The sequence below is a fragment of the Zosterops lateralis genome (assembly GCF_965231275.1).
Source record: "Zosterops lateralis genome assembly, chromosome: 1".
Taxonomy (NCBI): Eukaryota; Metazoa; Chordata; class Aves; order Passeriformes; family Zosteropidae; genus Zosterops; species Zosterops lateralis.
The window spans coordinates 96,953,619-96,979,200 of NC_139762.1; the positions used below are offsets into that span (position 1 = coordinate 96,953,619).

The 25,582-nt window shown below is 33.6% G+C and overlaps 1 protein-coding gene across 6 annotated transcripts in view; it reads right to left on the bottom strand.

Annotated features, from left to right (window-relative positions):
- Positions 1–25,582, bottom strand: part of CCDC102B (coiled-coil domain containing 102B) — a 130,453-nt gene that overhangs the window by 44,417 nt on the left and 60,454 nt on the right. The window contains exon 6 of one of the 6 annotated variants that reach the window (XM_083881249.1): positions 10,477–10,574. The exons of the other annotated variants lie outside the window; for them this stretch is intronic. Within the exon in view, the coding sequence (XP_083737375.1) occupies positions 10,551–10,574 (24 nt within the window). The 3' untranslated portion in view covers positions 10,477–10,550. Of the gene's footprint in view, positions 1–10,476; positions 10,575–25,582 lie in introns of those variants that run through there. 6 annotated transcript variants of the gene reach the window in all.

Here is a 25,582-nt window from a genome sequence, read left to right on the forward strand (position 1 = left end):
AAGAGAAGTAATTAAGAAAGGTACAGATATGTAACTGTCTTTCCTAATCATGACCTCTGGAATCCCTGAAGATACCCTGTGAATTTCTGAGCAGTTTCAGATAAATGGGTTTGATAGAAATAAAATATATAACTTAATTCTTTACTATACTGAATCTTCATCTGGAAGGAAAGGAATGTAGTCATTCTTAATATCTCCATATGCTGAAACCCACAAATGTATATTGTTTGCTTCAACTAAACATAAATGTTAAACTGGAGGACTTTTGGTGGGTATATACTTGGCAATTTGCACTGATGGATGATATTAAGAGGCTAAGAAATAAACAAGCATCTAAATACAAAGAAACTGGAAAAGCTGGTAAGTATTCCAATCTAACAGATTTCAAATCACTTGAGATGTTTATTGGAACTATAAGTATTTAAATCCAAAATTTCAGTGTACTTTTACAAGAACACAGAAGGATGAGAACACAAGAATCTCACTGTTGCTGAATTTAACTAAAAATCAAGGTTATGTCCACAGTTGAACAGTGAAGTCTAAATAGTAAACACCTCAAAACAGAATAATTAACCAAATATTTGGCACAAAACTGCACTTTTAAGTAAAAGTTCTTTTTTGATACTTATGACAGACAGTAGAGAAGGAGGAGGAGTGGGAATTCTTCAAGGACTTTGAAAAGGATGTTTCTAACGTAACATTAACAGATATGAGAACAAGGCTCTCACTAAATCTAGAATTAGTTCTAGTAAGATTTGCAATCATTGTAACTACTTTTAAAAGTATTTTGTTAGCCTATGCTTACGTGCACAATTTTTTCCTCACACAGAGATATTAATTTTCTGTACATGATTTATTCTTGTGATTGTTTTCCTATCTTTAGGCTAGAACTTGCAGCAGAATTTTCTTTTTTCACATCTGTTGTTATTAACCACAATTATGAAAAGAGTGAACCAAGTCATTAGCAATGTTTTTTGGAACATAATAGTAATTTTTAAATAAAAAGCGTTTTGTCTTGTTTTGTTTCCTTTTGCTTTGTTTCATTTGTTTGCTTGTTTGTTTGAGTGGTTTTGTTTGGAGAGGGGCTCAGATGAAATAAATGTTGTTTGATGGCAAAATGATTTATTTATATTACAGTACAAAGCACACCATCCTTAATTCAGTTTGCTTGCAGGACTGGAAGTTGTGGATCTTACACTGGCAATACACTTCACGTTATATAAACATTTGCCAGGCACACTTTAATATATTGGAACTGTAACAATCTAAATGGACTCTAAGATTCTCAAAACCTGTATTGTGTTTGTTTCTGTGTAGAGAGATTCTTAGCATGCTGCTTTGCTATGAATGAAAAATACTGGTTTAACTATAGAAAAGTATCATATATGAACCCATAAAAACCCCCAAACAGGTTCCTCAAATATGAAAACTGCTTAGCAATGAAAAGGATGAAAAATACTGAACTGAACTGAAATTGTACATAGCTGTAGTTATGTAGAATGTAATTACCCAATTTGGAAGGAGGCCAGAGAAAAACAAGACAAATTCTGCCATCTGTTGCAGTCATATCATCTCAGTAAAACCAACAGGCAGAGTTTGGCTCAACACTGATTAAACCCTTTGAGCCATGAGACATAACCACTGCAAGTGGTCAGTACCTTGGCCCTGTGCCTCTTTTGGAGGATTAGACACTCAACAGATTATCTTTAAACAACTGCTTCTCATAGAAATCATCCCAATCTTCTAAACAGTAAGAATCCTGTATTACCTCCAAAATGACTTAAAGCATGACCTGACAGGCTGGAGACATTGGGGATTAGAACCTGGTATCATAACCTGAAATGGACTATATTTTATACTGATAATTGCTCTTTGGAGAACTAAAATTCTGAAAGAAAAGTAATCTGTTATTTCTAAGTTGGTTTTGCCCTGTGGTTTGTAGTCAGATGAAATGGTACATTGCAAAACATTAGTATATCAGAAGAGATCTGACTCGAGACATGTAATCATCTCTATTTTCAAGGCTGTCAGTTTGAAGTACAGACAAGTGACTTTCTTGACATCATGATGCCTCGATGGCAGAACTAAAATGAGAATTCAACGTTTCTGAGTCTTAATTCAGTGCTTTCTCATCTGTTACATGACAGTGACCTCTATGACCTCAAATATTTCTTAGAAGCTTTTATGACATTTATCTAAAACAAAATTTAATAAAGCATTTGATTAACCTTACCGTTAATATCTTTCTAAAGTTTCTTTTCCCTCTTAAATTATTTGTCTATTACTCTCTCAAGTGAATTTATACTGTTTTGAAGGACTGATGGTTCAGGAGTAAGACAATAAATTTTAATTCCACACAGACAAAAGTGGCCCTTTTTATGGGAAGGAACTTCAAAGGGAGGATGGCCTTGCTTTATCCATAAAACAACAGCTTTGTTTTAAATCTTCATCCACCTTACCATAAAAATGTAACCTAAACTATATACGTAGACCAGTGCACTATTATTGCACACATCTGAATATTATTTGTTATTGAAAAAAAGAAGAAGCTTGATAAACTGTATGCCACACTGACCATACCTTCAAATGATCTACCTTACAGCAATGTTGAACAGATAATAAATACACTGAGCCCCTTTTTTCTGTGGTTTTTTTTGGCTAATATTTGTCTTAAAATGTACATCCTAGTAGATCCCAGTTGATTCTAGTAGACTTATTCAGAAAATATTGATCTAAATTTCAGAGTTATTATATCTTGAGGTATGAAAGACAATTTTATTTATTTTCATGGAAAGGAGATAAAAACAGAAACAATGCCAATTTATTTCGTAACCTATAAAGAGATATGACTCTAGAATGCAGACAATTTATTGCAACTATTCCAGGTATAGACATTCTTCAATTTTTCTTATTATGCAAGAATAATATTGATATTAAGAGCTTTGTGAAGGGCCAGATAACAGAATTATTTATAAAAATGATATCTTCTTAGTAATGTCTAAGATCACTCAATAATTTCTTATATTTAGATATAATCTTTTAAATTATTTTCACTCTATTAAAATCATGTATGTGCAGAGCAAGTTCCTGCTAAATTTGTTATGCAGACTGTCACCTGGAATCTTGCAAAAAATAATTCAGGTCTGTTGGGCTGAGAACTTTGTTTTCTTTCAAATAAATGCTAGTATGACACTCTACATTTAACTTCTCCTCAGAATTCACCAGCTTTCCTAACCATATCTATGTTAGAGATCATTTGAAAGACATGGAGCTGTTATCACATCTGTTCTTATCATGTCTGTACAGCTCACAATCTTATAAATCTGATGGGTTGAAACCATGCAATAGTTTTGGACAATTTTCACACATTTACATGGTATATTAGTGCAGTCCATGATCATGATAAAAATGGATGAAGAAAAGAATTTGACTTTAAAATATTTTAGTATTATATAACATTTTTATTTAATTTTAAAAATCTAGTTTATTTGATTTTATTCCTTTCATAGACTTTCTTACTTAAAAGCTATGAAAAAACACATTTTTTCCCAGTGATTAATCAGTTAGTTAGCCATCTGCATTTTTCCTCTTTGCATGATGCAGGCCAAAATTATTCATCTTTATTATGTCTTTTCCTCATTTGGAGCCACAAAATCTAGTAACCAAACCATAATCAAGACCAAAATCTGAAAATTACAAGTCTTGACTCTGCCTAATAGGAGTTTCATTATCTCATTTGCAATTGAAAGCTTCAAGGCTTCACCTTGAATGACTTCCCAGAAAAAAACCCTGTAGTGCAAAAACCAGCAAAAAAAGCCCTGAATGAAGGAAGACCTACAAGTAAATACTTCTCATGCAATCCATTCTCTTTTTTTTTCTTTTCTTTTTTTTTTTTTTTTTTTTTTTTTTTTTTTACTATGAAGATCGCTTCTCTTGCATATGCATACAGATTGTGTACCTCTCTGGTTCAGATCCCAGTACTCACAAAATTATCCGAATGGGTTCAACAGGTTCTCCCTGCTAGCCAAGCAGGTGTTCCTCTTTTAGAGTCTGTGCTGAAAACACCAAATGAACTTCTTGTCTGTACCCAGAAGCAATTTGCTCTATTACATTTCCAGGGGTTGAAATGAGGCTGACTGGCCTGTAATCCTGTATCCTCTGTGTCCTCTTTCTTGCCCTTCCTGAAGATAAGAGATAGTCCTGTCCTCGAGCATCTTTCTCAACCACTATTGTTTTGCAAAGATAATCAAGTGGCCTTGGCAATGACTACAACCAGCTCCCTCGGCACTTATGGGTTCATCCCATTGGAGCCCAGAAATTTATGTATGTCCAGTTTTCTTATGTATGTCCGACTTTCTTATGTATGGACATCTTTCTTATGAATTCCTCAACTTAATCCGCTTCCAGCAAGTGTACATTTTTGTTGCTCCTGAGTTTTGCCCTGGTATTCCTAAAAGCTGATCTTGCTAGTAAAGTCTGGGGTAAAGACACCATCCCAGACCATGGCATTTTCCATATCCTTTGTTACTGAGGCCCCCACCCATTTAGTAGAAGACTCAAATTCTACTTAGTTTTTGTTTTGTCTGCTATATGCTTATAGAAGCCCTTCTTGCTGCTGTTGCTCCTGGCCTTATTAAATTCCACTTGGGTCTTGGCTTTCCTAGCTGTATTTCCTTATGCTGAGGCAATGCCTCTGTATTCCTCCCAAATTACCTGTCCTTACTTCCACCCTCTGTAGAATGTTTTTTCGCATTTGGATGGTGCCAGGAGCTCCTTGTTCACTCATGCAGGCCCCTTAGGATTTTTACCCAATTCCCTGCTCAATGGAGTGGACCACTCTAGAACTCAGAGAAAAGCACCGGATATTAATTAATCAGCAGATTTTGGGATGACTGGAGTCCCTGTAAGGACCAGGATCTGTGAATGGGAGACTGCTTCTGATGTATGTAGAAGTCATTGCCCGCTTGTCCATCTAGTATCCCCAGAGCAAGATTTTAGCCAAACTCATTTTCCATGCATGGATTTAATGCTCCAGTTCTGTTGCTTCTTAGTTCATAGAGTACTCCTTTCTTTTCTATTCCCTACCATTCCAACCACAAGTTTTCAAGTGTAAAGAGCCTCATTTTTCACAGGGATTAAGTACGGTAAAGATGATAATTAAGCATATTTCCAGTATTTGAAAGACTTAAATCAGTTCAACTACTTCTATGAAGCACAAATCTCACTGCATCCATAAATGCAGATTACTGTCAGAGAGTACAGGAGATAGGCTTAACATCACTCTTGACATTTTCATTCTTAATTTTTTTTGTGTGTTTGGTTGGGGTTTTTTTGGATAAAGTAAAAACACAACCTGGTACCACAAGGAGTTTTTAAAAACACAGTTCTAAAGTGACTAGGTGAATAAAATACCCCAATTATTTACTCATTCAGAAAACAGACTACGAGATACTTCATAGAGTAGAGCCTAAATGAAAATTTCTGCTCAGAAAAGAAATAAGTTAATGGAGCAGTATTCTGCAATACCCTAACAGAGTTAAAAAATGTAAGTGTTTCTGATTTTATTTATTGAGAGAAAAAAATTATACATCAATTTTCTCTTTTATTCTAGCCACATTATAACCAACATTATGTTGTTTTGGGGAGAAAACATTCTCTTTGTTTATAAATAGCTGTTATTGCTTACGTCTCATTCATGCATACTCCAGTTGTATGTGGTTTTATACAGCAAAAAAATTTTGATGTAAATCTTTAAAGGAGTATCTTTTTATTGTCTCTCATGAGAAAAATTTCATTTTCCTAACTCATCGTAAAGAATTTAGTCTAAAACCATATGATAGGATTTAAATGTTTACAACCATAGAAAAAAAGAAAACACGCTCTGTTGTACAGGAATATACTGTAATAATGAAGTATTACCTCAAAGGAAATGAGGTAATATTACTATTTGGAGCAGTATCTACAGCTGTACATAAACATAATTTCACATACAAAACTTGAGTGCTACGTATTTTTAACATGCTTTGTAAAATTTATTTCACTTGAGAGTAACAAATCTAAAGAAAAAATGAACCTCTTTATCCTTGAACTTGTAGACTTTACTATCAACTCACTGCCAGTCCTGTTTGGAATCACACTTACTTGCCTTGATCACTTCAATGATTTGAGTCCTAAACAGTGCACAAAATAATGAGAAAATCTGACAGCATATCAGATTGTTGCATTAATCTACATAAATCAGATTTAATATTAACTGCATGTCAAATATCTCTTCAAAACCTGCTAGTATTTAGGGTATGGCTATATAAATGTACTCCTAAGAGGAGCAGTGAAAATTAATATGTGTTGTTCAGTAAAATGAAAAGCAGCAGAGTCAGAAAAACTAAGAAGTTTTCATTTTCCTATGAATGTCAGAATACAAATAATCATATTGCACATTTCAGCTAAATATACAAGATAATTTCCTGACAGTGAAACAGAGAAAATAACAAACTACTTTTGTGGTGTGTTAAAGACATACTGCCTGTACCATTAAGTACAATTCTTTTATGCAATGTATATTAACAGCGAATATGTTGCGGTTAAGTGCTAGCTAAAGAAAATTACATTAGCATTAGTCTTACTTCTTTATTCCTACTACTCAGATTAAATTGAAAACAGCATATTCATGCTTTTTGCTAAATCACTGATAAGTGGTTGTGTTAGGAAAAAGAATGTAAATAAATGTGATAATTTAAAAATACAAGTTCTCTCTCTTTTTATACAGGGTTTTTTTTAAAGCAATGTAGGAAAGCATATTCTTCCACTACTGTAGGCATTTTTCCTGTGTTTTACTTATTACTCCAGAAAGATCAGAGAGAAGGTTTTTACTGAGCATCAGGGAATTCAATAAGTAAACAATATTATAGACTTGAAGCCTGTATTTTCACACTAAAAGATACGTTCCAGATGAGTGATATTTTAATTTTTTTTAAAAAAGCCCTTACAGTACCACAACACATATATTTTAGAAAAGAAAGCCAAACTATTCTGTAGTTATTCCTTATATAAATCCTTTAATTATACTTCTAGGAAATGTGTTAATTAATTTCAGAATCAAAAAGTCATGGAAATGCTGAAATTGGTACCTCTGGAGAAGGTCTAGTACAGAGGTTCCAAACACTTTTGGTCAGGTACCCTTATCACTAAAATATGTTTGAGCAGGCATCCCAAATATATGTGCATTCATTCATAAAGTACTGCTGTGCTTTATTGATGCTGTGCAGACACTTTTGATAAAAAGTATGATGACAGGGTTCCCAATGCATTCTGCAATTGGAGTCTTTTCCCTGGAGAGATATCCCTACCGACTGTAGTGATCCTTGTTCTGCTACTCAGAGTTTTAAAGAACTTGGAACCTGTGACAGCTTAAGTCATGAGCATCTGTGCACCAGAACTACAAGCAACCTGTTGGGTCACCCCTTGAAGCAGTGGTGAGCTTCACGTTAAGGCTAAGGAAGATTGTGAAAACAAGCTATGAGACAAAGTGTAGCTCTTTCAGCTTAAGTGAGACAGTTGAAGGTTTTACGAAGGAATATATATAGCGAGAATTTGATCTTAGAATAGACAAACAAAAAACCAAACTTCACCGAACAAAACACCCAATTCCAAAATACTCAAAATAAGACAAAAAATCCTATCAGTGCCCACCATCCCATATTTTCCTATTATTCCTACTATTTCCTACTTTTTCTTTGAAATCCCTTTGCTTGGGTCTGGTCTTTGTGTGGATTTGACCGTCAAAAATTCAATCACAGGAAATGAAAAACTGAACAAAAGCTCAAGGAAAATAACACTTACTCTTCAGGATAAGGGAAGAACTACTTTATTTTTACTTCACCTCCACCTGAGATTTTATGCATAGTATTTTTTTACAAGGGTCATATTGTTCGATAAGAAAATGTTTATCTTTACACACTTTATAAGAAAGCAAAACAAGGTTAATGGTAGGGAGAGGCCTTTGTTACGCTGTATCATGACTATGATTACAAAAAGGACTATTACAGTTCTCAAAATACAGCTCATGATTCACCTCTCCCTGTCCCTTTCCATGAATTCAGAGGAGAGCAAACACAGAATTTCCATATGACACTAGATAAAGAGTGATCCTTGAAATGAAGTGCAGTAGTGAAAGTCCAGCCATTTTGCAAAGAATGAAAGGCAGCGACTTGCATGGTCTTACTAAGGACACTTTACTCACAACAACAGCAGCAAGAAGAAGAAACTTTTACTCTGAGACTAGTGGGAGAGCATTTATTAAGCCAGATTATTTTCAGAAAGAGGAAAGATGGAGAAGCAGGAAGAAATACCTTGCACATACAGATTTAAATTTAAAGATTGATTTCTTTCACATAATGTCTTGAGGGAAATATAAAATGAAGTATTCATGACGATCTTATATCTGAATTACAAAAACAAAAAAAAAACCCAAAAAAAAAAACCAAAAAAAAAAAAAAAAACCACCCCAAAAAAAAAAACAACAAACAAACAAACAAACAAACAAAACCCCAACCCTGCCAAATAATTATTTATACTTAATGTTATTCAATAGAAGTGCTTTGCTTCTGCTCAATACCATTTTCTAGATAACTGTAGTTATCTGTACATTTACATGTAGTAATCTGTAACATTTTCTAGTTTTATTCCCTTCTGGAAAACCATTTTAATTTATAACTCCTTCAGTTCTCCTCAAAGTAAATAATCCTGAGACTTGAGGTAAAAAAGCTTCTTTTGATTTATGCTAATATGACTGCTGAAACTTACTTAAATATATTTCAAAAGCATTAAGATTTTACCTTAAAACCATGCTGTCTTTTACAGATTAGCCTGTCATGGTCTCAATGACTTATACGAATACAGATATTCAAATTTTATACATACACACACAGGGGCAGGAAAGCAAATATGTGTATAGAAGAAAGATATAAAAAGAACAGTATCAGCAATGGATTAGTCTAATCCTTGTCTAAATTCAGATATAAGCCTTGATTAATTTCCAATAAATATATAAATTTTCCAAACCTTGCTAGCCAAGTGCTTCTGATAAGATAGTAAACTACTAGTAACTTCTACTTTGATGTACCTCAGCTTTTGAATATTTTTAGTTCCCTAGGATCTCCTGAGAATTAGCAGTATTTTAGCTTCAGTTTCATGCCATCCTATTACTTCCTTTCCATTTATTGGTTTTCCTAGTTTTCTTGATGCCCCATTTTTAGCTTGGTATAAGTATGCTGTAGATTTTGGATCTACTTTTAACTAAGAAGAGAAAACAAACACAACTAGGACTCAAATACCCTATCTAGAATTATGCCAAGGAATCTGACTATTGCTGGGGAAAAAAATTATAATATTTCCAATATATATGGACAAAGATATTGCATAAGGATATGGTTATCTTTCTTTTTAGTCTGTATCTGTCCACATTTGCTGTCTAGGGTAACACTTTCAGAGATAGAGACTTTAAAAAGAATTATTAAAAAATATTCCTGTTTTATTTGTGCTAATAAATTATATTTTATATTTATATTTTCAAGTATGTTTTTGTAGAAATGTAAGCAATGGCAGATTTTATTTGGAAAAAAACAAAAAGGTATATATTTTACAAAATCCCACTGTGACACTATCACTATTATCTTGTTCTGTCCTACCAATCCTATACACAATCTGCTATTTGGTCCTGAACATTAACATTGTATATGTACACTGAGACAATATCATCCCTTCGTTGTGTTAGTTGTTGGCACTTGGACAGAAATAATAATTTTGTTTTATGTGAAGAAATGATAGTATGGTTCATTTAATGTTTTTAGTTTGTAGAGGCAAATGATGAAACCAGCTTTTAAAATTAAAAAAACACCCAACAATGAAGCCTATAAATGTGTGAAAGTGACTTAAGAGCAAATGCTATGTTTTTAATCACATGGGGTTTGGTACTATTTGGCTGAAAACATGCAGTACCATTACCATTACACTCTGGTGAGAGCAAACAGAAAAAGTGAATGTTATGCTAAACAACACAGAGCATAAATAAAATGAAACTTGACTGAAAGTAAAATTTGAAGAAATCTGGCCCACCAGCTGCAAAGTTGAGCAACCATTATTGACTGCCATGGTGTTAATTTTTCTTAGTATTGAAAAAAAGCCACATTAGTGATGATATGAAAGAAATGGTCCATATTTCCCATCTCTATCATCTATTACTGTAATTTTCAGCTCCCATAGTTCACAAATGGTCAACAATACGTCAGAATGACATTTGTAATGACTAAACTGAATAAAATTTGTTTTGAGCTTCTAAGTGCAGTGAACGAATAATTTCTAGACCTTGAACACTCATACCTCATCTACTATATTGATGTTGCATGTGTGACTTGTTAGATAACAGAAATTTTCAGAGAGACATACACTTTAGGATGAAATGAACTGTATCTTAAAATAGCCCATTCTGCTAAATTAAGTTAAATGAGTTTCATTATTTGTATCCAAAGTTACATTTGAAGTTTGAGCTGCATTCATGCAGGCAGGAAAGTTGTACACTGAAAGAAAGACAAAATGGATGTTTCTATTAAATTAAAAGTAACTGAGAAATACTACCATTATAGTAAATAGTTACTACATAGCAAATGGCTTTTTAAAATACAGTCTATTTTTGAGATAATTGCTGTTACCAGCTCACATATAGAAGAGCAAGGTTAGATGACCCACTGCCTTTCACCTAAAGTGTAAAAATATTCACCCTCTTTTAGAGACTAGACCACTATCTGTAATATTACTTATCTACAAACATAAGTTAGAATTCTTCTGTACTTTAGCATTAAGAGTGCTTAATTCCCTCCCTTCCCTCACACAGATAAATATATATAGACAATACTGTCAGGAGGAGTGGCCTGGAATACTCTAAGAACCTTGAAATAGGTTACTGAATCTGCGACTCTCAAAGTTGACAAGATTTCCTCTAAGCACTTGAAAATACTTACATCTGATTCATCTGACAGAACCAGAGCACTTCAGAGAAAATAGCATCTTGTAAAAAGTTATGATTAAGTAAATGCAAAGATTGAGCAAAAAAACAGCATAAAAATTTCAGACTGTGAATTCTGAATGCTGAAACATGATTTTAAAAAATGTTTTAAAAATTGTTTTAAAAATTGTTTTAATTCCCTTATATGTCTATATTTACCTGCTGCAAATTTCTTCAGTTGCTATAAACACATGCATTAATATATCTAAAACATTTTATAGGATTCTATTTATCAGTTCTGCATTCCATAGCAATTGATGCAAGAATACTGTCTAAATGAGGGTAGTTGTCTTTATTTACTTAAGCACCCAGAAATTAATGCTACATAGATGCTTGAATGTCATGAGTCATTCAAAAGTCACTGGGAATAACCAAAGTATCAGTCCCAGAAGATGACTGATTCTCAGAAAAAGCAGAAAAAGAGACAAGAATTTCCCTATTATCTAGAACATAATGTTTACTTTTGGGGTGACTAAATAAAAAAATACTTTTCTGATAGTGACCTCTCCTTTGTAAGTCAACTTGATGAGAGAAGAAATGGGCAAAGTTTAATATTGGCATGAAGTGACACCTTGTCCACACTAGATTGTTTCAGTCCAACAAAACACATAGAAAATTAATCTTAAAAGTCATAGTTGCAGGAGGAAATACAAAGGATTTCTCAACTTGTGTCTAACTTTCAGTCTAGAAATTACAGCAAGAACACCTTTTGGTCTGTTCAATAACACAAGTCTTGCAAACACTTCATGCAATGCCAAGTACACTGCGTGGTCCAGGCACGCCAGGTAAGTGGAGAAACACTCTTACTGCATTCTTTTGGTTCACAGGTGTGGGATTCAATTACATCAATCTGGATTGTGATAACGAACCATCATGATAGCCTTAGATCTGTTATCTCCTAACATTTGTAAAAACTTGTCAAAGTAAGGTGCCTTTTTACATCAAGTGGTAGAACAGTGAAAAATACTAAGAATTTTATCCTTTTTACCTACCAGACGAGCCAGCACAAAAGGGATCTGACTGTATATAAGTCATGAATGGTCAGTGCCGATAGAGGAAACAAACATTTGTTTGAAAAAAAAAGTTGAAAACAACAACAGAACCAACAGGACAGAAGAGAAAAAAATTGACTGCTATTTGCATTTATCTCTATGTAAACTCTGCACAGCACAGCTCAGGGTCACAAAGAACTCTGTCTGGGAATGCATAAATGCAAAGATTTGTTTGTGTGTATGTGTGTGTGTCGACACAGTGAGCAAGAGCAGAAGCTATGTGGGAGTAAACCAGTAGGGCCTGAATTACAGTATTCACACACCAGAATATCATAATTTCATTTTGAACTGTGCAATTCTTTGTAAATGCAAATCTGTACACACATACATTCTACTGAAATTGAAATCAATCATTAAAAACTATCAAAAATCAGGATCAATATCTCAGCTCTGGTGTATTTAGATGTAATATTTGAAAAGGTTTCTACTACTCCTGACCTTCCCGTCTTCTGTGTTCTACCCCATGACAGAATTTGCAGACAGACGTTTGACTCCAAAATAAAATTGTTAATGAAGTTGGTGAGAATTTCAACATCTATTCTAGTTTGGGAGCTTAATTTATTGAGGCAAAAGTGCTAATTTCTCTCAGGCCACTTGTACTGTGGATAAGAGCACTGGGATATTGAGCTAACAGCTTCACTAAAGAACTTGGGCACATTTCCTAATCGTATATTAGTACCCACCATCCCTGTTACAGTTGAGATCCAGTTGTCTGTCTCAGTCTGTCTGACCTTTTCAATGGTCGGAATATTCATTAAGACATTTTCTTTAAGTGACATCTGACCATGAGTGTGATGCTTTTTCTTTTGTCATATTTCATAACTATTTGGAAGACCCCAAGAAGTCTGGTGAGAGGAAAAATAAAAAGACAGTACACTTTTTGAAATGGTTCTGCTGGGACATTTTTCTCAGGATCCCTGTGATATTTACCACATCTGCTGTGGTCCATTACTGCTTTCAGCAAGATTTTAGCCATGATTGTTGAGGTCAATTGAAAGGAAATGTCTTCTTAATTGTCATTCCCCTGACAAATGTGCAATACCTCAACTTTATTTCTGGAATTCCCTACTAGACCAGCATGAAGAGTGACAGGATTTTTATTGCATCAATACTATCACACCATACCTTGCCTGGCCTCAGGGTGATGTGAATCTACAAATCTTCTGTTAAATATCTTGTGTATAGAGAATACAATCTGCCCTCACAAGAACATCAGTTCAAATCCGGTACTTACTAGCCTTAGAATTCATACTTTTTCTCCCTAAAGTAGTGGCTCTCACCTAAAATGCATTAGTTAGTAAAATATTGGTCACATGTTCAGTCAGATTGCACCAAAAGAAACATTTCTTTCATCTGTGACCATTTTATATGCAAATGAAAAAGAAATGTCTATATTCTCCATCAAATTTACTGTCTCCTTGAGTTACAATGCTGCCAGATTTTGGTGCATTGGGACTGCAGATGAATAAAAAAGTGAAAAAAACATGATTAACCCTTCAGAAACAGAAAAAAAAAATTAAGGCCTTTCTGCTGCTCCAAACTCTGTCAAGAACATAAAACTTTTTCTGTTTTTCCTGATAAACAATATCAATAGCTGGTTTCCAGAACATTTTCTGAAAGATATCACTTACTTTACACCCACTACCTGATGAATTCTTTAAGAGCGTCAACAGAAGGGCTCTAAGGTGACTAGCATGCCACTTGTCTACTTCACAGTAGAGCATACACTTCTGAATCCTTAAACAAGGCTACTTAGGGAAAGAATCTGCAGCAGTGCCTACTCAAGCCATCAGTGCTCTGTGGCTGATCTGAAGGGCTCATATGCTTTATTACATAACGCCCTGCTAAGTTTTCTGGGAAATGACTCTATCAAGTAATTAATGAGGGGGAGGGGCTGGGGTAGGTGGTGCATGGGAGCTGTGGTAGTGCAAGATGGGTCAGCTCATTGCCAGCTTAAGACAGTAAGCTCAGGCCTAGGATGTCCTGTGGGATTTGGAATATGACTCATTTTACTCTCATGGGTGATGTGATAGCAGAGAGTAGGGATTGTGTATGTTGGAGACATATCTCTGTCTATTGATGCCCCAAGCTGGAAAAGAGTTGCTGAATTTTCTAAGTGTCCCTGCTGCTCATATTTCTCAAGTATTACCCAGCCAAACATTGATGGCTGTGCATAAAATCTGATGGACAGGAAGTTCCACCTGAACATGAGGAGGAACTTTACTTTTGGACAAGCACTGGAACAGGTTGCCCAGAGAGGTTGTGGAATCTCCCTCACTGGAGATATTCAAGGCACATCTGCATCCAGTTCTGTGCTGTGTGCTCTAGGATGACCTTGGCTGAGAAGGAAGATTTGATCAAATGACCCAACTGTGCTCCCTTCCAACCTCATCCATTCTGAGATTCTGTTATCTGTTCAAGAGAAAGTGCCCAATCAGCTTTCCTATTGGCTGTTCCAGCAACCAATTAGACATTTAGAAGTTTTTAATGATAACTTTTCCATCCTTTGCATTTCACTGTTCTTTGTGGTAATAAATTCAATACATACAGAAACTTTAATAAAGCCAGGCAGTTCAACCTTACTTTTTTCCATTAGCTTCTCAAACACTTGATATCTTACAAAATAGGGATCTGACTTTTAGGATATTTCCATGTTCATTGAGCTGTAATATTTTAAGACATGGGGTTTATTACTTTACTTCCATAAATGATTTTCTAATACCCAAAGAGGCCATACAGAAAGTACCCAAGCTAATATAGTGATACAAACTAATATAGTCTACAAACACTTCTCTTTTATTACCTTAAAAACAGATAGTAAATGGATTTTCCTATATTAGTGTCCTGAGACCATCCTCTGTGGAAAAAGTTAACTGTTGATAATAATATTTCAACTACCCAATTTTGCACATTTAAACTAAATGTTTTTCAAGTCTCACTTTGAGTTAAATAAATGATCCATCTATTTAATCTGGACACTTTAATTTACTGCTTTGATCTTTTTGATATTTCACTGAGTGTCACAGGAATGTGTATATACTCTTTATCAAATAATGTTTTTAAATTCGCATGTCCCCCTTTGATGTTTAAACTAACATGTAGCCTCAACATCGACATTGCACACAGTGGACTAATCATGAAAAAAAAATCTTAAAATAATAAATGTTCATCAAGCATGAAATTTCCCTGTTCAGACTGAAAATTTCCTGAATGTAGAAGACTGACGAGAGTAGTGAAAAATTAACATACAGAATCTGGAAACAAAAATATTGATTGATAAGAGGAGATTGTGAAGATCTTGAATGCCCAAGTAACTTGGTGAAGGTAAAGTAAGGAGAAGAAAAAGGAACATAAAAACAGTGACAGTAGTTCAAAATATCAGATGTCAAAGGACATCTGAAAGTGGAGAAGAATAAAGGTGTATTTCATGGCACTGGATAGCAAGCAGGGAAATAATCTTATGGGAGATGAAATGTGATGATCTGAAGGATCACAGATATTTTATGGGAGGCAGAAGAGGAAGAAGATGGTTACTAAACTGGAGGGATAATGAAATTTTATCATGAGATCTTGTTTCCATTAGAGACAAGAAATTCTGTATCTATTAAATCTGATTTTATCACACTAAGGAAGGCTTGAACAAGCATATCCTTTCCCACTATTTGAAAGGCAGGAAAGGTAAGAAATGAGTAGAATTCACACTGCTCATGTTAGATTTTTCGTGGTTTTTGATACATTGTAACTTCTCTCACACTCTGATACCCCGCACTAACACACTAACATGGTATGAGGTCAGGTCTGTAGGAAGGCTAATGTAGCAATTGATCACAAAGGCCTTTGTAACCATTTTCTGTCCTTATATTTGGGTAGCTACAGTACACACACCCATCAAATCACACAAATTAATTTTCCTTTAGTTTTCTAAAGTACCATATAAAATATTACATAGTACATTACACATAAAAGTTTAACATAATGCTCATGGAAGCTCCGAGTGCAGAAAAATTAATAGTTTTAACAAACTAGTTAATAGAGAAGATATGTTTGTTTTAGAGGAAAATAAAAGCACAGAAATATTTCCATCACTGTTATAAATTTTCATCAGTTTATTAAATCTTTTATTATGCCTAGAGGTTCCCCAGCAATCTGAAATGAAATGGCCTACCTCTGAGGTGCTATTAGGATAAGAAAACTTATAGAATAAGCTTTACAAGACACGTAGAATCAATCATTTTTGCTATAATAACCAAGACAAATTCCCATTAGAAACTATGCTGCACTTACAAGCATCTATTTTAAATTTTTATATACTTGGTGCACCCAACGTAGCAGCACTGTGTCTCAAATTACTTTTGTAAATCTAATTGATTTAATAAATTCACACTTAAATTGCTATTCAATTACTTACTCTTCTCTCCAGCAATTTTACAATCTTGAGCATATAGCAGAACGAGAACATAATTAAAGGGCTTATTCATTAAAGAAATTCTTCTCTGCTGGTAGATCACCTGGGTTTTTCTCAAGATATTCAAGCTATGGCACTTCTCTGCAAAAAGGTTAGCATGGAAAATTGGAACATTATAAATACTTGCTACTACACAGAAGGAGACATGCCTTATCATGTAGTGAATATAGAGAATTTTTATGTACCTCATATGATCACATAATACTCCTAATGTTTATTAAGTATTTATCTGTTGTCAGCTAGATATATATACAATTTTCTGATTTTTCATAAAATAACTTAAAGTTTCAAAAAGGCATCAACTTTCGTATAATTACTTATATGAATGATGTATAGCTAAAATCAATCTGAGAACTTCATTTCCATGTATGCACATAGAGATGAAAGGCAAAGATACTCAGAGCCAATTATGTGACACAGGCAAATTGCTCTAAATCCAAACAAACCAGGGAACAACCACTTGGCAGACATCACAACTCAAGATGAGATATGAGTATGAAAGTTTAGAGGTACTGAATATTACTATTTTAAGTTTCTCTCCAGAACTATGGATCCACTAGATACTAGAGTCCTTATGAGGAATTATTTTTGCTCATAGCAAGCTAAAAATGTAGGAAAGTATCATCTGTTTTGATTGATGAGAAATTTGAAGCAGGAACTGCTACCTGTCTTCTTCAAGTCTGTACAGAACCGAACATACAGCACAGATCAATTAATCTTTAGGACAGTGCTGTGATCAGGACAACCATATCCTCTTTTTTAATATATATCAAGAAACTGGTTTCAGCTTGAAGCTGCAATAAATCTTGCTAAAGTGAGATGTTACTCCTCTGAGCACTGACAGATTGTCTTTTCCCCACAAGCAAACAGTCTGCTTGCTCTGCATTTCCAACTTCCAACACAGCATTGCTTAGAGTGTTTCCCAAAAAGCTCTGCTACCTAGAGTAAATGTGAAGAGGGAATACTGGCCCTACTTGTGCCTAGGGGCAGAACAAAGTATTCCAAAGAACAGCTTGACTAGGCAGTGGATAAGCTAATTCAGCTTTCCCTCCACCTTTGTACTTTTCAAGAAAATCTGCGTATTATATGTTCTGCTCTTATAGATGTCCCTATACATTTAAAGACATGGTACTGCTTTCTGCATTTGACTTCCTGTATTTTCCTATGCCGCTTAAAGAATTCAGTTAAATTCAGAAAGATTGAATCAAAACAACCCTTCATATGGAATATGACATTTTTCCTCTTAATTTACAAAAGTTACTCTCATAGATTTCCACATATGCTCCAAACTAGAGTACTCAGGCTCTTAAATATGATCAGGAGAAAAGAAAATCAACTCAAAATTAATTTTACAAATTTAAAATTATATTCTCTGCAATTTGAATTGTTAAATATAAACTAGCAAAAAATTACAGAAGTTTGTTTAGAGCTCTCCAAAGACATTGCAACTCTCTAGGACAGCACATATTAATTCTCTAATTCTCCCAGTTTGCTTAAGCTAGGAAAAATAAAAATTAAAGCAAATTTAGCTTTTGCCCAAATAAACCAGCTTAAGAGTATTAAGACCTCTTTGGTTTTGAATCACTTCACATACTATACAGAAACTTACAAGAAGTCTGGGTTTTAGGCTAGTAACAGATTTAATGGTACAGTATCTAATCTGGGATTTTGGCCAGAACTGTTTCTTTGAATGATATCTGACTTCTGCACTAAGTTTTTATATCATAAATCTACTTTGGAAAATGATGGGTTCAGGAGTTTCATATGTTACTATGAGGAAAAGGTTTACTTACTTTGATTTTATCAGTTCCTTTGACATTTTGATGTACCAGCATTTTTTTTCCCCAGACCAAACAAATTAAACTTCTTTATGTTCTCATCTGACTGTTAGACAAATCTTGCAAAAGGATTACCAAGGCTATTGGGAATGATGGCTCTGTTCTACAAAATTTTATCTGGATTCTATCCAAGCATCACCTTTATGCATCTGAAGAGCTTGCAGTGAAATTTGGTCTACTTGTAGATGGGACACAGGCTACCAGAATTTTCACATTTTCCTCAAAGGTGACACATTGGTAACACAATAATACAAATAATATACAACTATATTTTTTTAATAAGGCTTCAGAAATGCAGTCAAAAAACCAGAAATATGCTGGCACACTTGAATGAAAACTTCCAGAAAAAAAATCCAAAATATCTTGTATCACAATTGAGTGATTTTCAATTTTTTTTCCATTTAATTAAGAAAGATGGATTTACTATCTGGAATAAAACATGATGTCACCTAAATTTACAAATGTATTTTTGGCACTGTTATCACAACAATCCTTTAAAAGACAGAAAATGAATATTGCAAAATGTTGAGGAAGATCTTGAAAAAACATTCCAAAAACACTAATATCTTCTTTATTTCTGACATATTCCATCCTATTTTCCTGCCTTCATAAATGGAAGTTATTTAAGTATTATGAAAATGACAAATTCCTGGTTTGAATAAGTAAAAAATGGAGGAAATTATAAAACTCTAAAAGAGCTATTCACAATTTTTCATTTTAAAACAGGGAACTGCAACTTATATACCGAATAGGAATGCAGTTCCTTATCAAAAAGAACCATTTAGCTAGGACTCAAACTGCTAAGTCATTTTAGGTCAAAGCAAAACATTTTAATCATCACTCAACAAATTGATTAGCAGTCAGGAGTGACTGAGAAACTCAGCGATCTTTTTGCCTGAAACACCGTTTAGTAATTGGACTCCCTCTTATTTTACAAATCTCATCAATCATGAGAACCATGATGAAATCTCATTTTCATTTCTTCTCACATAAAAAGTATTACACCATTAGATTCCATTGAGCTTCTGCCAAGTAAACTTGACCATGTGCAAACATAAAAAAACCAGAAAAAAAGAAATATAAACCAATAGCCAGAGCCTGAATATCCAACAATCCACACTTCAAGCCTTTTTTTAGCCCCTGCTTACCCCACTGAAAAAGGATAGATCACCAAATACAAGCAAAAATACCGACTGTTAAGTTTGATGTCGATCAAGTGCAAAGCTCAGCCTTTCTGAAGTTAATGATTGCTGCTGCAGTTTGCAGTTTTGTCAGCAATATCTCATATTTGATTGTTTCTACAGTAATCATGGAAATGGTGGTGGTAGAGCAGCATGAGACCATTTATCTTCTTTCAGGATAGCCATTGTTCGCTAATCAGCACTGGCCCTGCTGATATTTGTCAATAACCAAAAACGTAGTTGTGACCAAACTGCTTGAGACATCTATTAGTAGGGCAATATTTCAAGTTTCCACAACTCTAACAATTTTATCTTTCATTTTTGTAATCAACAGTTTGTTGTAGGACTGTTTTGAATGGCACCTGAAAATGTCTGCACTCTCTGAATTGTATCCAAGCTAAATACCACAGGAAGATGATGTCACTATTCTCTCCACATTTCTGTTTATAATATTGTTATATAAAAATTGATAGACTCTACACGTTCATTGATTTTAGCAGCTGCAATTTGGTCTGGAATGTTCTTAAATTTGATCAATATATTCTTAATGTTCACAAAAGATTAGATTAATTTTCAACTTTGGTGTTTCACAGTTTATATGAAAAAAACCCAAATATTCAGAATGTGGAAAAATTAATTTGCTGATGTTAATTCAAAGACTCCCTTAATTTTTCAGCTTCATTTCCTTTTATTTAAACTGCAATCTTTGCCACTTTATCAAGGTTTTTATATTCTCAGCACCATCAATATGCAGAAACCAAATGAACTGTGTATATTTCTTACAATTTAAAACCTACAGATTTGCAGCTTTATAAATACTTCAATTATTTTTATAACTCACTTGATGTAAAGATTGTTTTCAAATCAAAGCCATGAAAATAAGGACACATCTTTGCAAATAGGATTACTTTAAGAATCAAGATATTAAAAATTTCTTCTCTGCCTCGGAGAACCATCAGTGGAAGCTAGCTTGGCAAAACCAAAATAAAGCCATTTCAGAACCTATTCTATTCAGATAGTGGGGGGTTTCTTGCTAATTCTTGTTACAATATTATTCAGGGAGACTTTGATTTCTTAAGAAAAAAAAAAAAAGAATTGAAAATCTAGAAACTCTAAATCTAAGTTTTTTCTATTGAAATAAAGCAAGCTAAATTTAAGTTTTACTGAATATAACCCACGTAGTTAAAGTTTTTTAAATGAAAGTTCTTCTTTTTTTACTTTGGTAGAACATAAATATATAAATACATATAGCAGTTACACAAAAATTCCTCTGTTCTTTTATCCTATTTGACATTGAGTTTTTACAACAGCACTCACAAAATAAACAAAGAGATTAAAAAATTTCCCCAAGCAATTGTAGCAGTACCTAAAACTACCTACACAACCAGAAGTTTAATTCTTAAAAAGTCACTGCTTTGCAGAGATCTGCTGAATATTGAAGTTACTGACAGTACAGTATATCAACACCAAAGCAAGCCAAAAATCTTTCACTTTTATTCATATTTCACTCGTATTTATCTCTTCTTTGTAATTTTTTACCTTTGAATGATTCCTCAGCTACAGTTGACAGATTGTGCAAATATAAATCAATATATGTCAATAAATTAAGATCCCTGAAGCACAGACAACTAAGCATAATCTCAAAGCTAACTTCATTTGTATGAATATTCTTTTAAATCTGTATTCACATATTATATCGAGTTACAATAGATATGGGAAACACCCTGTTTAAATTATTTAACACTACTCATCTAATACACTTATGTTGGCTATTAGTAATTAGTGATTAAATCAACTACTGAGTAACAATTAACCAAATATTTTATCTTCTGTGTGTTTCTCTCAGGCATATTGCATTCATACAAAAATTTGGGAAGATAGAAATTTTTGACTTTGCAGTTAATTTTATGCGATACAAATATCCAACCACCAGAATGTGACGTAACACAAAATACGAAGCTGTGCCGAATGAAGGTTGTGCTAGAGGTAGAACAAGTAGTCTGTGTTGATCCTTCAGGCCATTCATGAACTTTCACAGAAATATGTGCAATTAGGACTTACATGTTGTTCAGGCTTAATCCAGCACTTTTTTCCTAAATGACCCCCTCATTAACAATCGACAAGGAATGATATTCAAAAGGCAGAGGCTTTAAGGAGCAATTCCCACAATAAGATCATTACATAGGGGAGGCAAAGGAAATGCATCATTGCCTCAGAGCTCACCTAGAAGTTCTCTTCTTCAACTTTTCATAATTTCAGAAGTTTGGAAACATCTCTGCAATATGGTTGTGTCTTTCAAAATTATACACAACATATTATGTCACATTTATGCCATTCAGACACCTACAGCAAATACTGTTGTGACCACCTTCTAATGCCCCCTGTTGAGGATTATCATTGTTTTCATGCTTGGTCAGAAGCAAAAAAAAAATAGTGAATTTTCAGAGTACTGTAATAAAATAAAAATTAAAAAGTAAAAATAAAAGCACTGCAAATTGTGTATTTATTGATGTAACTTATGTGCATTCTAGTCACAAAGAATGAAAATTCTCCAGGGCAGAGATAAAAGGCATAAAATATGCATATAACCAAACCTTCCATCCTTATTGATTATCAGTTTGGTAGAGGCAGTAAATAAAAATCTCATATCATCATATAATTTACTGCTCTTCGGGCATTGAAATTTTTTTTAAGTATTATTAATCTATTCTAAAAATTACTTCTCCTAATTCCCAGATGTGTTTTCAATACCATTAACATTATATCAAAAAGACCAACAAAAATCTGTAAGAAGGAAAATTATTCAGTATGGTTGTCTGTCCACAAAGGAGTGTAAAAAATGGATATTAGCACCTTTATTTGCATAAAATAAAATCTCTGAGCAGAACCACATACCTTTAATCTGGTTCAAAAGGCAATTAGTTGCCTGTGTTATTTTTATTTTAGCAAATATATCTACATGGGGATTGAATTCAAGCTGAGATATTCCTAGCTTTACATGTGACTTTTACTAAACATGGGCATATCTCCACAGATTTAAAATGGCAAATAAGAAATTCTGCTTAGCAAGCATGAAGTATAAACTGATGATAGCATTACACTTCTACCACATTTACAGATGTAACAGTAATTTACTGATGTAAATATTGTAAAATTATAAGTCCCTTTTCCTTTTAGATGTTACAGAACTGACAATTATGTTTAATTTAACTTCTTCAGGTCTGTTGCAACAATTGTCAGAGGAAGAAGCAACAAAAATTCTTATACAATCTTCCGATAAACAGAAATAGAAAATAAAATTCAACAGCTAATGTAGCTTTTGAGACTGCAGTACAGACATTTATGGTGTACAGTGATCCACACCTGCAAATTTGAACAGGCAGAATCCATCACATATGACCTAAATCACTGCATCACCTTAGCTTTTCTACCCACAGCAGCTTGATGTGTCAAGCACCAAGATTTTCAAGGCAGAAGATTTATTATTCTCTCTTCTGAGAGGAAATAAATAACTGTCCGTTTATTGAATCAAAAAAAATCTTGAGTTTTAATGAATTGGAAAGAGAAACTGGGGAAAGAAATTGCAATTTCTACAACTGTTTTGTACAGAAATAGCATGAAAATACAATTCAAAGATAATTTTTGTACCTAATAGTGTATATACTCTGAAATTACATCCTTCTTTACTGATTTTTTCTCGTACTTGTATTTTAAAAACAATAAATTTGCTCAAAGGTTTAAAACCATTCAAATCCATAGAAATGGAGCCAAAATTAGTTAGGCAAGGCTTCTTCCTAAAAATTTTTCTTTGTTTCCCACATTTATCAATGAGCACTCTTAAACTTTCAAGACACACTTGTCTTTTTGACTTCTTTTCTCCAACCTCAGTCATAGCAAATTCCTTTTCAAGCAGTATCTTTGCAATATGTTAGAAAATGAGTTATCTGTGGCCAGATGCTTGCTCTCCACCAATCAGACTCTGCTGTAGTGTATTATAAATAGGAAAGAATGAGTTTAAACTAGCTACTTTCAAAAGAATCCATGGACATCTGGCCATTGAATTATAGAGATTTACAGCACTGTAGCAAAAAAAAAAAAAAAAAAAAAAAAAAAAAAAAAAAAATATATATATATATATATATATATATATATATATTAAGACCCCATGTTCCTCAGGCAGCAGAATTTTGAGAAACAAGAGTGCAGAACAAGGTACATAAAAACAACTGAATGCTATCACACTCTGAAAGAAAACATTTTAGACCAAAGGGAGAGATAATTTGTTTGTTTGTTTGTTTTGTTTTGTTATTAGGTAGGAGCTGGAAAAGCAAAATGTGAGAAAGGCAAGCTGGTCCACTGAAGCTATTTAGTTTCATAATATATCTCTGGATACATCACTTTCCATCACCCTCCTTGAATGAAGAGATAAAAAAGGAAAAATGGTAAATAAGTACAGATGTAGAACATCAAACCTTGTATATTCTAAAGAACAGGAGCATGGATAAACTCATACGGTTCCTTTTGGAACCTATTCTATATGGAGTTCTATTTAATTTTCAGTGGTTCAAAGATTAAATTTTTATAAGTCTTTTTTTCCCAAATACTTTTAATATATTGATAGCAAATCTGATGTCTGATGCAACTTGATTTGGAACTTTTCACATTCTCACAGAATTACTAGATTGGAAAAGACCTTTAAGATCATTGAATCCAACCCAGCTAAATACAATAAAAACTATAGTGTATCTTTGCTACAGCTACCTGTCAGAGGATCAACAAGTAGCTTTCCAAATAATTTCGTTGACTAGCCATAAAAGCAGAACCATCCTCCCAAAACCACACTAAAAACCCTAAGCCAGACAAGACATCAAACCCCAAATTTAAAAATCCACATAGTAAATGGTGTCTACATGGAATATATTTCAAATTTTAAACTGACAGTATGGTGGTGATGCCAGTCCATGTAGTGATTTGACTTTATTCATGGAAAGCTACAGAATTTCTATTAACTTGGTAGTGCAACATCTCATGTCTTGTCTTGACCAGAATTGAGTTTAGCAATGTGAATATGATTTATGGCAAAGGTCTGACAAATCTATAAAGCTGATAAGTAGCAAACATTACTCCTATATGTTACACTGGGGTTGGAGGAGGCTGTCACAGAATCTAAACTAATAATTTCAAAGTGCCTTCACAGTTTAAGTAGCAACCAACAGACAGAAATCAAATAACGGAAGGGTTTCGTAATGTTTAAACATTTAAAAAAAGTAAAAAAAAATAAAAAAATTTAAAACTCTATTAAAACATTTTAAAAAAATCTCATGACAGATTCAAATCTGAGAAGAAATGATCACCACAAAGCATAAAATTCTTTGCTTAAAAAAATCAAGACAGATAGCTTCCTGTAATCCTCTCCATCCCTCCTGAGGTAATGAGGATGTATACCAACCTCAAATACTAAGCTAAATAAAACCAGAAAGATGAACAAAACATCAGAGAAGTCGAAAACTTGAGTCACTCATGTATCACAAATTTAACTGTATTTCTACTGAAGCTTTTCTTTATCACTTAGATATTTCACTCTGTAAATATCAGTGTCATTGTAACTGAGATAGTAACTGCCTATTTGGATTACACAATTAGACTTTAATTAGACTAACCTTAATTTCTGTTGGTATTATAACATAATCTAAATTGTGGATGTGCTTCCTGAATTTTCACCAACTTCATATGATCCTCCTAACTTCAAGATATCCTCATTATGAACTCCTTTATTTATTTTCTGTTTCTTTTCTTTGACTTAGTCTGACAGTGCAACCACTCCAAAATATTCATCAATCACTCAAAAATAAAAAAGCAACAAACAGGAACAATTTCAAAGTTTACTATCCTTAAAACGATGCTTAAAACAATAAATTATTAATGCACAGTAGTGAAGTTTATATCTTAAACAGAGTCACAGTTAATTTTCAATGAAGAATATGATT